This window comes from Spermophilus citellus (genome assembly GCF_964194105.1).
Source record: "Spermophilus citellus genome assembly, chromosome: 1".
Lineage (NCBI taxonomy): Eukaryota > Metazoa > Chordata > Mammalia > Rodentia > Sciuridae > Spermophilus > Spermophilus citellus.
The window spans coordinates 117,031,032-117,044,261 of NC_138182.1; the positions used below are offsets into that span (position 1 = coordinate 117,031,032).

At 44.1% G+C, this 13,230-nt stretch overlaps 1 protein-coding gene and 1 pseudogene across 2 annotated transcripts in view; both read left to right on the forward strand.

Annotated features, from left to right (window-relative positions):
• LOC308647923 (olfactory receptor 2T3-like) overlaps positions 1–13,230 on the forward strand; it is a 668,743-nt pseudogene that overhangs the window by 41,991 nt on the left and 613,522 nt on the right. The gene's annotated exons all lie outside the window — the stretch shown is intronic.
• On the forward strand, positions 9,630–10,574 carry LOC308655707 (olfactory receptor 2W3-like; the record flags this gene model as incomplete). Its single annotated transcript, XM_081305873.1, has 1 exon — positions 9,630–10,574. The coding sequence occupies one exon, from the start codon at positions 9,630–9,632 to the stop codon at positions 10,572–10,574; it is 945 nt and encodes a 314-aa protein (XP_081161999.1).

The following is a 13,230-nucleotide window of genomic DNA, read 5'->3' on the forward strand; positions in this document are numbered from 1 at the left end:
TACTATTTTCATTGATTACCAGCAACTTTGTTTTTTAAATTAAGTATGGAATCTTATTTCTTACAACAATATCATTTAAACAAAACATTTTTTGCTGTATTATACTTTGGAGAGAACTACTCCTGTGGATGCAAGGTGGGTCATCCTGCAAAGCCCATTGCTCAAATATATAGAATTTTTTAAAAAGAAAAAAATGAAAATCCAATTTGACAGAGCCTGATACATGTAAACATAGCAAGTGTTGGACCCTGAGTTTACCTTGCAAATGTTGTGAATATTACACAGTTTTGAAATGTTAGAGAATCAGCCCAAGACAACCAACAACTTGTCTGAGCCTCAAAGAACTCAATCTCAGCATTTTCCTATGAGAATTCTGAGGACAGAATTTAGGGGACAGAAGTAAGTGAGCTCTGTGTGTTTAGCACATAGAAGGTCCTGAATGTGAGTCCATCTTCTCTCTTCCTTCCGTATGCTAAACATTGAGAAGACTCAGGCTCAGAGAAATTTGTTGTCCCAGCGAAGCTCCAAATCCTTCAGAGCAGCACGTTGTATAATTTTAACAGGTTCACATGGCCTCATTTTACCTTTAAATTCACCCTTAGCTTTTCCAGTTCGTTAAGGAAACACCATAACAAACCACTTTTCTGTTCTTTGTGCAACAAAAAGTGTGTGAACTCGTCTCCAAACTATTTCCCTAATTTAATTTTACCCAAATCAACTGAGTTCAATAATATCATCTTGTCTTACCTTGTCTGAAGTGCTTGATTTTGTATTTTAAGAGAAGTAGCTTTATCATTAAAAGAATCCCCACTGACAGTGGATTGAACTCAAAATGTTTAAACAGCAATGTTCCCACATAGTCAACCAGGCTAAGGAGCTAGGTCCTGCCACTGAGCAGTAGCCCTGGTTCCCACCAAATTCTCCTGCCACAAGACATCAAGGGCACCTGGAAAGGAATCTTCAGAACACATTCAGTGCTCACTGCTCCCACCTCTACCATCATCTTTATGCTGAAATCCCAAAGCTCTTCACCTTGTGAGTGTTCCCCGTGTGGTTGCTCACACATCTTCCTTTGCTATTGCCTTGTTAAAGCCCAAACGAACTAGGATATGCCACACTTACTTCGTCAGGTTCTACAAAGGGCAAGGAAGTTTGAGCTGCTGCATTTGGTGTGCACAACCTTCCTCCAGCAAACCTTACATGTCCTCCCTTTGCCCCTATTTGATCCCCAGTGTCTAAGCCCACAGGCACAGGAGCCTAAGCCATTACACCTGACTTTGCTGATGTAGAAATGGACTCAATTCAAGCTGAGAACAAATTCTCCAACACACTCAGCTCTGCAGCTCTGGCCTGCTGCCCAGAATTAGTCTCAGGAGAAGATGGAGCGCTGTAGGAGATATTTGGTAATGTTCACCAAAATCCTCTGATTTCCTAGGTTAGAGATCTAAGGATCAACATGATGAAGGGGATACTTAGGAGTGTTCATTTGAGTAAGTTGCAATGGAAATATTAGAAAATGTAAAAAATAATATATTTCTTATCATCATATCATATAGGAATGAAATTACAATGAATAGCAAGAAAAATTATAGAACTGATATACACATGGAGGTTAACAATATATTTAAATAATGAATGGATCATAGAAGAAAAAATAGAAACAAATTAGAACATATATGCAATATATTAAATTCTCTGGGACAGCATGAGTGTCATAATAAGAAAGTTTAGAGCATTGGATGCTTACATAAAAAAAAGAAGAAGAAGATAGAAAGATCATAGATGAATAATCATGTTACACATCAAATACCCAGAGAAAAAAGAGCAAGCTAGTTCCAAAACCAGTGGAAGGCAAGAAATAATTAAGATGATTACCATAATTCAAAAAATTGAGAATAAAAAAATGCAAAGGATGAATGCAACAGAATTGGTTCTTTTAAAAGCTAAAGAAGATGGATAAACCTTAGACTTACTAACTGAAAGAGACAGAAAGGACACAAATAACCAAATTTGAGCTACAAAAGGAGATATTACCACAGGCACTGCTGAAATACACAGGATAATTAGAAATTCTTTTGAAAATTTATACTCCAATAAATCATAAAATCTAAAAATATTCTGATAAATTTTTAGCACTGTCAGCTACCCAAATTGAATCATAATGATATGGAAAATGTGAAAAGACCAATATCAAGCAATGAGACAGAAACAGCAATTAAAAACATTCCAATGAAGAACTGCCCTCGTTCAGATTGATTCTCAGTCATGTTCTACTAGACCTTTAAAGAAAACCCAATGCCAATCTTCCTCAAGTTATTCCATTAAATATAAAAAGTGGGAAGACTCGAAAAATTCATTCTATAAACTCTGTGTCATTTTGATATCTAAACCAGACAAAGATACATCAAGAAAAGTATAGATAAATGTACCCAGTGAACATAGAAACTAAAATCCTTAAAAATATCAGCAGACTGCCTTCAAAATCACATTAGGAGATACTGCACCACGATCAAGTGGGTTTCATCTCAAGAATGCAAGTTTGGTTCAATATACACAGTCAATATATTTAATTCATCACATCAACTGAATTAATGACAACAAGCACATGATCATCTAAATAGATATAGGCAAAGCCTTTGACAAAATGTCCACCCATAAATGTTAAAATACTGGAGAAACTAGGGATAGAAGAAACTGACTGTAATTTTAAGAGCTATATATGACATATTCAAAGTCATTATCATCTAGAATGGAGAAAAAACAAACACATCTCCTCTAAAATGAAGAATGGGACAAGGATGTCCACTATCACTCTTATTCAATATAGTTTTTAAAACTCTAGCTGAGGCAAGAGAAGGTCATTAAAGAGATATAATAAGTAAGGAAGAAGGGAATGTATCTCTGTTTGCTGAGGACATCTTCTTACACTTAGAAGACACAAGAAACTCTACCAGAAGAAATCCATAGTAATCAGGGAAATGCAGATCAAGACTATATAACAATCACCCAAAATATGAACAATAATAATTTTTGGTGAGAATGTGGGGGAAAAAGTGAACTCATACATTTTTGGAGGGACTATAAATTAGTACAACCACTTTGGGAAAAAGCATGGAGATTCCTCAAAAGTATAGGAATGAAACCATCTTATTACCCAGTTGTCCCACTTCTTGGTATTTATGCAAAAGAACTAAAATGACCATGCAGTGATACATGCCTATCAATGTGCAAGGCAGCACAATTCACAAAAGTCTAGCTTGGGAACCTATATAGGGGCCCATGAACAAACAAATTCACAGAGAAAATGTGGCTTTGTTCAGTATAAAGAAAAATAAAATTATTTTACTTGGTAAATGCATATACCTGGAAACTACCATGTGAAATGAAATAAACCAGACTCTGACACTTAAGGGTGAGTGTTTTCTCTCATATGTTGAAGTCAGAGCAAAGTAATAAAAATACAGAAATGATTCCTTGAAAAGAGAGAAGAGATCAGTGGGAGACAAAGGGGATGAAGTTTAGGGAAGAGGAATGAGAAAGGGAGGAACTAGGAAATAAAACTGACTAAATTGTGGGAGGTGGATGTATGAACGCATCTCCATGAATAATGCCTTTATGTGTATGTATGAAGCACAATCAACCAGTCAACCAATCAATAAATGAAAGGAAGACCAGTAGACTAGAGGAAGAGGAAGAGGACAGGCAGGAGGGGAGGAAAAGAAGATGTACTGGGACTGAAATGGAGCAAATTATATTTTGTACATGTATGAAAATTTCATCCTGCCCCTCACTATTCTGTATATCTATAATACATTAAAAATATTAAAAAATGACACCATTGTGGCAACATTTTACATGATCATCTAATATTTGTGGATTATGTAAGTTCTCTGTTTGTACTAAATAAAATGTGGGGAGAAATCTAATAAGAGAATTGTTTAAATCCCGAGTTCAAAGCTATTGGAGAATCTGACAGTTTCAATAACTGTCCTTACAAATTCTTTCTCTTTCTGGAGGTAAAGAAACCTGAGGAGAACATAATATTTGGTGCTGAACATGATCTAATTTATGTATGTGTGCAAGTTTATAGAGAGAGGAAAAGTGTTAGTGCCATTTTTACTCTCTTATCAAGGAGAGCTAGACTAGAAGCTAGGGGATTAGAACTACAGATAAATTAACAGCACAACTCTGGTAACTTTGATTTTATCCCTTTGTAGAAACTCAGTTTTTTGCTAAAGATGGGTGGACTATGTAAGTATAAGGTTGATGTTGGCCAAAACTGAAGTTCACCCAGGATATCCTCATGTCCCACCCAGTCATTCCAAAGTACAGTCCAAATTCCAGTTATTCAAGGAGTCTCCGCTCAGCTTTGTCCCCTTCCACACTGCTCCCTGACCCCTCATCCTCATCCCCACTCTCGTTTTCCACCGGCCGGCCTTGGCAGGTGGGGGTCCTTCAGCATGGGCACCATCTACCCCACAGTACTGCAAATTCACTCTGTGGAATGGGGCTACACCCTGTGCCTGTCCTTCCTCTGTGGTCTTTGGAGGGAGGAATAGCAAGCACATCTCCGTATTTAGGGGCTTCACTTGGTTCCTGGAGCTTAATCAACATCAGTGGGTGTTGTGAATGAGTGAAAGCGAGAATGAGAGAGCTGACTTGCAAGGCCAAGGTGGAGGGAGACCAGACTCTGGAACACCAGGTTGAAATCTCACTTGGTCTTACATCATGCTCAGGCTCTGTTGTTTGTTTTTGAATTTCACTTTGAAGCAATACTACTCCTTAAATTATCCTTGATAAAGGAACAGAGGTGCCTGTGACATCTCAGGAGGCCTGACAGGAAGCTCTGTGACCCTGATAATCAGAATCCATTCTCCTAACTTGGTGTAAATTCTTTATTAAACTTGATCAAAAGTAACAGAATTTGAAAGATAAAATATGGAAGACAGTCTTGGGCTCTCTTCAAGGCCTCTATGAGGGCTTGGGACCCTATGTGTGGACCCAAAGGCTGCCCAGGGAGGGAAATGGGTGGGTGCCAGGTGAGGGACAATGAGCCATGGCCAGATGCTGCTTCCAACTGGGAGGAGTCTCACTGTGACACTGACCAGGTGGGAATGCTGGGCGGGGAGTGGCTATGTCTGAAGTTGGGTTTTGAATCTTCAGAGGAACTGGGTCAAGCCGGGATAAGGGATAAGTGCGAAGGGCTTGAGGCCATCTGGGATGAATGCAGAGGGCAGCCTCCAGCCCTGATCATGCCTTGGGGCCCCTTTCCTGCTAGGCTGTGAGTCATCTGCCTCTGTGCCTACCAGCTGAGGGGTAGGTGCTGTCACCAGACACAGGGGAAAGGAAGGAAGAAATGTGTAGTGAGGACAGCAGGGACAGAGGATTCCCACCCAGGGGAGGGCCATTGTCCAGCTCTGGCACTCACACCCAGCTCCCTCCAAGATCCACAGGTGGAGAGCAGCTCTCCTATCACAAGCAGCATTTCAAGGTAACGTTCTCATAACCCTCCTAACTAGGGTGCTTCTGTGTCTACGTTGTTACCTTGAAATCTTTTTCCCACACAGTGTCAGTGGGGAAGCAGGAGAAGAAATGCTCAACACAGCTAAAATGGGTGGCACAGAAAGCCAGAGGAAGGTGGGGACCCAGAACTCAAACCAGGGCGCCTGCATTTCCAAGCATCCCAAGCCATATCTTTATTTTTCCTTTTCTTAAGGACAGTACCACACCCCAAATATGCCTCAGCTTCTCAAAATGTAAGTTTGTTCTTCAACCTTATCAAAAATGTCCCATTTGTGATTTACCTGTGAAACTTACACTTACACTGGGTACTGTCTGAGAACAGAGTTTTCTTTCTGCTGACACTACTAAAAATGCTGTACAGAACACTGAGAGGTGACATTTGAAGCTCCAGAACCTCTGCTAGTGCGGGGGAAGTGACAAAAGAGGCACACAGTCACCTGGGGAGCACGCAGGCCTGATCTGCACAGGAGCATAATCCCCTCTCGCTGCAGCCCACCCCAGCCTGCCCCTGGGATCCCTGCACATTCTGGTTGTCACTCTTGAGCAGAGTGCTGTCTTCCAACCTCTCATGGAATGAGATTGGAGCCTGACTGTGGACATTTAACCTCACATTATAATTCCTGGATGGGATAAACCTTCTGCACCCCGTAAGGTTTTTTGAGCAGAGTGAAGTGTCCTAGGGCTGTCCCATGAACTTGGACAGCAGCAACCACCTTGCCTTGCACCTGTGCCCTTTAGACCTCAGAGTTTCCAACTGTGAATGGTCACTGCAATCTTTTTAAAGATTCTTTTGGGGTATAAATGTTGTAGCATGTGACACAGACCATACCCTGGGTTATGTACCTCCTTGCTATATCATAATTGTGTTGTTTGCAAAGATTATACATCATCAGTTAAACATTGAGTCAATTTATGTGCAAATCTTAAGTGTACAATAGAGTAAGAATTTTTTTAAGTTGTCAGTTAAAAAATTCCACTTTTCCTTAGAACAAGTACATTTTACTCATTCATTTTGAATTAAATTGAATTTGACCATATTTTTTGAAGTGCAGACAGTGGTGCTAGTGAAGTGTCACTTTTTGTGTGCACTGGGTGTTTCATTGTGGACTAGAGACCATGTTTTCCCAGGAGTGCAGGAGAAGGAGCCTAGTGAGGCTTAGCCTTCACCAGGAAGCCAGCCCATTGAAACTGAGGCACCAGAGTCTTTAAATAGCTCAGAAAAATCACACTCTTTTGTTTGAATTCCATTTTGCACTGATTGTTTTAAGGCTAAGCGACTAAGAGGTTACTGTCTGGAGCCCAAAAGCAATGATCTTATAGTCACAGTGTGAAAAATGCTACTAAAAAGTGTTCAACTCAGAGATTTTTTTAGGTTGTCTGTCTCAGGAATTCCTAAGAAATAGCTTGATGGCTTAGAGATGTGTTTCTCCTTTCCTATCTTTTTAACATGCATGATTGACAAATTGTATAATTTTAATTAAAAGTTTTTCAAAGAAGTTCTGGGACTTTCTAACCAGAGGTGGCAGGAAATCCTTGTGCATTTCTGCAAACCAATCCCCAATATCTTAAATATTCCATTTCTACAAAAAATTTCTGTAAGAGTTTTTGAAAGCACTTATATAAATCTATTGCAGTGATTTTTAAATTGAGCATTTTATAAAGTGAAAGACAACCGGTATGCCGCTTGTCTGGAAGAAGAGATCTTTCCAGACCTCATCTTCTTGACCAAAGTTGTGGCTTGGTGCAGGCAGGGAGGCATATGCCCTCAAACAGCCACTGAGCTGCTAGGCAGTGTCTGTCCAGCCAAGTGAACCCAATGTCAAGCTGAGAAGAGGACATGAGCACACCTCATCTGCTCTTTCCAGGTAGGTGTGTGATGTGAGTGCTTACCTAGTGTATACTTTTTTGTCTGTGTGCTTACCTCTTTGCCTGGATCCGGACTCTAATGAGCTGTGCCCATTACCCAGGTGCCTAGTGACATCTGCAGAAAGGACATCAAGGCAAGAACCTTACATTTATCTGGTGCCGCATAGAGTTAATTTTGCTCAGTGGGGACAGGCTCCACAGTGTGACAGATCAGGGCTTGTTAGACAGTGTGGCCTCCACCTGAGGGGGCATGCCCTGAGGGCCACTGCATTCTCTATCTGTGTGTCAAGCATGCCTTTTTCCTCTGAATTTGACCTCAAAATTCACAAGTGCACTTTATGTTTTATTGCATTCAGCAATGCTCTTGGAAAAAGGCAAGGTTGTAGTATAGGTCAACATTCTCAAAACAGCCAACACCATGGGATTTTTACCCAGTTTTGCTAAAATAAATTATTTTGTGTGTTTTTCTGCTCCCTGGCAGGTCTAGTAATTGTGCACTGTACCACTGTTCCAGCTAATTTCAATCGACTGGTGACATCAGGGGGGCAGAAGACAACACAGTGAGTGCTGGCTCTGTCCACTGTACCAGCATCCTGACTGCAACCAACTACCTAAGGGCCTAAATCAATAGGAAAGGGATTTCCAGGAAAAGCAGTATTTGGAGCTTGGGAGGTCAGTATGCACAATGTGTGTGACAGTAGGAGCATCAGCTGAGGCTCTCTTCAAACCCGTCACTACAAAGCCAATCACTTATTGGGTAAAGCTGTAGGAGAAATGAGAGGCTGTCAGTTTGTGAGGTCTTCAGTGCTCAGCTTGTCCAACTCTACTATGGCCTGCTAAAGGTTTAAAATTACGTCTTCCTCCCTGTCCAAGCTCTGGGGTGCTGGTCACAGGCTTTAAGTGAGTGCCATTTTAAGTTGTTCCACTCAGACTGAGAGTCTAAACCACGACCTAATGGGGCAGAACGGTGACTACTGTTCACTTCCGGGTTGGAGGTACTGTGTCTGACCTAGGATGATGGTGAATGTGGGACCATAGAATCTGTGCCAGTTTTGGTTTCCTTTCATGGGAGCTATGGTTTAGAATTTCACCTAAAAAGGAAGCAATATATGCACTGGATGAAGAGGGTGAGGGACTCCCTAGGATTGAGGACCCAGGAAGCTCCTCTCAGCACGTCATTACCTCCTTGAGGTAAGGTTCCATGTGCAGCGTGCCCTTCTCTGGGAGTCTATAGGTGAGTTCCTCTGCCCTGTGGGGAGAGGGTCACAGGAGTCAGGACTGCTGGTTTTCCTAGGGGTCTGTTTTCCCTGGTGGGAGTCAGAAACCTAACCAGGTAACCACCACACATGTTCCAGGGCTTTGAATTCTGTCCCCATTTATTAAGGGAGAAGAAGGACACATTTTTTCCCACACCAGGGGTGCCTGAGGTCATTGCACAGAGTCAGGCTCCCTGAGTTCCTCTCCGTTATTGATGATGCCTGATACAGTTTGCTTTGGTTTCGATTTCTCTCCTTTGCAAGTGGCAGGTTATATAGTCTCTGTTTGTGAAAATATTGATACATTTTAATTTTATATAATATTTATGTATATTTTATGTTAGTAAATGATAAAAAGGTAGCATTATCAGCATGTATTTCATGCATTCATGACATTCTAAATGTTTCTTAAATTTGGGGGGTATTTATGGTCACATGCTTTTTCTTCAAGTTTTATCAAATGCTTGCAAATCTTCAAACATCTTTCCAATGCATTTACTAAAAAAAAAAGATTTTTGTAGAAGTTTACACATGTAGTTCAAACCCGTGATGTTCAAGGATGAGCTGCATTTGCTATTTCCTAAATCCTATCAGGGGGTTCTTTGGGGTGTTCTTTTGTGTCTCTGAGCTCAGGAACTTGTGACTCTGGAAGAAGCAGGGGTTGGAGCTGGGCAGGTGTGTGCCTTTCCTCTCTGGAATGACAGAGCACAGGGGTGGATACGGATGAAGATGTCAGGCACGTTCCCTGGGGCAGACCAGCTCTGCCTCTCCACATGTGACATTTACTTAACACACCGTTGCCTCAGTTTCCTTTTCTATACTTTGGAGATAATAATCATAGCACAGCCTCCACACCAATGTTTAGGGCTTAGGTGAGTAAAAAAAAACCTGCTCTGTGCTCCTCTAAGCCTGGCGAGGAGTCCATACTCCAGCATCAGCAGGTGCCACTACTGGTGTTGACACCTCTCCTCAGGTGCAGTAGAGATGGATGGGACCAACCGCAGCACCCAGAGCCCCTTCATCCTCCTGGGTTTCTCTGACCACCCCCACCTGGAGAGGGTCCTCTTTGTGGTCATCCTGGTAGCCTACCTGCTGACCCTGGTGGGCAACAGCACCATCATCCTGGTGTCTCGGCTTGACCCCCGGCTCCACACGCCTATGTACTTCTTCCTCACCCACCTGTCCTTCCTGGACCTCAGCTTCACCACCAGCTCCATCCCCCAGCTGCTCTACAACCTGAATGGCCATGACAAGACCATCAGCTATGTGGGCTGCGTGGTCCAGCTCTTCCTGTTCCTGGGCCTGGGTGGAGTGGAGTGTCTGCTGCTGGCCGTCATGGCCTATGACAGGTTTGTGGCCGTCTGCAAGCCCCTGCACTACACGGTGATCATGAGTTCCAGGCTCTGCCTGGGCTTGGTGTCAGTGGCCTGGGGCTGTGGGATGGCCAACTCCTTGGTCATGACTCCAGTGACCCTACGATTACCCCGCTGCGGGCACAACAAGGTGGACCACTTCCTGTGTGAGATGCCAGCCCTGATCCGCATGGCCTGCGTCAACACAGTGGCCATAGAAGGCACTGTCTTTGTCCTGGCCGTGGGCATCGTGCTGTCTCCCCTGGTCTTCATCTTGGTCTCCTACGGCCACATCGTCAAGGCTGTGTTCAGAATCCAGTCGTCCTCAGGAAGACACAGAATCTTCAACACCTGTGGCTCCCACCTCACTGTGGTCTCCCTGTTCTATGGGAACATCATCTACATGTACATGCAGCCAGGAAGCAGGTCCTCCCAGGACCAGGGCAAGTTCCTCACCCTCTTCTACAACATCGTCACCCCCCTCCTGAACCCCCTGATCTACACCCTCAGAAACAAGGAGGTGAAGGGGGCACTGAGAAGGCTGCTGCTGGGGAACAGAAAGGGGGACAAGGAGTGAGGCCCTGAACTGCCCAGCATCCAGCCTCAGGATCAGCTGCAGTGGGTCCACTGCTGGCCTCTGAGCTGTGGAGCAGAACTGGTCTCAGCCTGCAGCTCTCAGCATCCTAGCAGGGCTGGCCTTCTGGAAACCTGTTTATGGACAGTGTTGTGTGTTTTATGAGAGAACAGCACAGGGTCTATCACCCACACTCACATGTCCAGACCTCACCCACCAGCTCGAACCAGGGCCTCACTGGAAGGAGCCCCTCTCTGAGTCCTGCTTCTGTAGCTTGTTGTTAGTTCACATTGTGCTCTCAGCATTTTATCTATAATCCCCCAGCAGTCTCTGGGCTCTTGGTGTGAACCACTGTCTCTCCGTGGATGGCATCAAAGGCTGAGTTCAGTGTGGTTTGGTATTTTCTCTCCAATATTGCACCACAGGCTTACGTAGGATCATGTTGTCTTTTTCTGTCCTTTATTTAGGGACAGAAAGATGAGTATGGCTGGAACACAAGTTTAAGAGAATAAGTATAAAATGGGCTCACTCTGCTCACTGCACAAGCGTTCTTTACCGAAAAGCAATTTCCCTGCAGCCCTGCCAGGCCTAAGTGGACAGGATGTGTGGATTGCTCAGCAAGCTTCCTGTTATCTGCATGGAAATGCAGGTAGGAATTAGCATTAATGAGAGGAACCCAAGACACTTTGAAGGGAGTGACTTTTGTGACCCTTTTTCCATACCAGATTCTGAAAGATAAGGAAAATTTCTCCTAACCATAAACCTGTAAGAATGTGTAGTGACGACTGCAATTAGAACTGGTCAGCATGGGCCAAGGTGACATAGGTTTGCCATGACAGTGGGAACCTGAAAGTCTGAGGTCACCCTGTTTTCATTCTAAAGTCAAGAGGCAGACCTGGGCTGGACTTTCTGGAAACTTCTCTGGGACCCCCAATAAAACTGGAGTGCAGGAATGGTACACTGTCCCTCTCCTCTCTGAGTGGACCAAGTCTCTCACTTGAGAGTGTCCCCTTCCCCGTTTTCCTAACCCTTCAGTAAAGTCATGCCTGTTACTCTGACTGACATGTCTGAAACCTTTCTGATGTGATCACAGAGTCAGGGTTTGTAGGGAGTCTTTCCTGTGCCTCAGTTTCCCTGAAGGCCCCATACCTGTAATATTTCGTCCCCAAACTTGGTTATTGTCCCTGATTCATTGTCCTTGGTCATTGTCTGGATTCATGTCTGGATTAAAACTCTGGATTCATGAAGATTTTCACAATGACTTTGAATTTTGGCTCATTTACATCTTGAAGCATGATGATTTTGCAGTTGTGTTTTAATTTTGCTTGTGAGAAGCACCTGGTGTTTGCCAGGTTCCCACCTGGTGCTCCCAGTTCATCTAACCTCTGTGCTTGTGAGAGGCCAGTGTGACTGGCATCCTTCTCACTGTTCCCACTTGATGCTTGAGATGTGGAGGTTGCATCAAGAGATTTGTTCAGGAGAAGAGAAGCAGGATTTACCCAGGGCCTCTCTGACTCCAATCCCTGAGGTTCCTACTGCATAGAAACTTTCAAAGTAAAAAAGTCCTTCAGCCTTTGACTCTCCCCAGGGCTCCTCCACTTGCTGTGCACCCACATCCCCTGAGCTGGGAGGCACACTCTGATTCAGGGGTCCTGGGAGGGCTGAGGGTCTGCACTTCCCTCATGCCCTAAGTGACACTCACTCTTGGGACTCAGGTTGCATTTTGAGGACCTAGGGGCAGGTAACCTTTGTGGTGAGGGCAGATACCTTTAGGGAAGAGCCAGAACAACATCACAGACCAGAGAAAGGAGGTGGGAGAAGGTGATCCAGGCTCCTTTGCCACCACAGCCCTTCTCAGCCCTGTGCCTCCCAGACCTCCTTGGCCTGTGCTGTCCCCACCCCACCTCTCATTTCCTCCTTTCCACCCCACAAGTCACCAGCCCCAGGGTGGGATTAAGTAGAAGCAAACCAGAGCTCCCTGGATGGGATTCAGGGGAACCCAGGTGTGAATATGCAAGTCCCCTGTGCAAAGGATTAAGGATGTGGCCAGGCTGAGGGTGAATGGGCAACTGGGGATCCCTGTGAGACTCTCCCCAGAATGAAACCCAGGAAACCTGCTGGAGCTGAGCCAGTCCTTGGAGAGGTTCCTGGGAATGGGGAAGAGCTCCCTGGACCCCTGGGGAACTCTCCTCTTTTTGGAAGGAGCTCACTGGTGCTCTGAGTGGACTCCATGCTCCTTGTCCCCAGGTATCTGGGAATGTCCAAACTTTCTGCTTCCAAAGTATGTGCCTGAAAGAACAAACATCACCAATTTTGACCTTATACACTGGATTGTTTTCCCTTCTTGGAATTTTGGAAGCAGAAACAAGACTAAGTTCCAATTGAGCAGCCAAAGACGCTTTTACTCTTTCTCCAAGAGATGAAGAGGTGCTCACTGAGGACAGTATGTCCCTGAATATGCCTCAATTTTCTGCCCCCTCATTGTTTTTATCACCCTTTGACACCTTCATCAAGCTTTCTTTGGTGGTCTTGGTGTTTGGTTGTCAGGGTGACTGGGTTGTGATAGCTTCTGTGATAAGTGAGGGTCCAGGCCACCAGGCAGGGAAGGGCCTGAACTTGAAAAACTGTTTTATTCTCAGGGTTGTGACTTTGGGCTGTG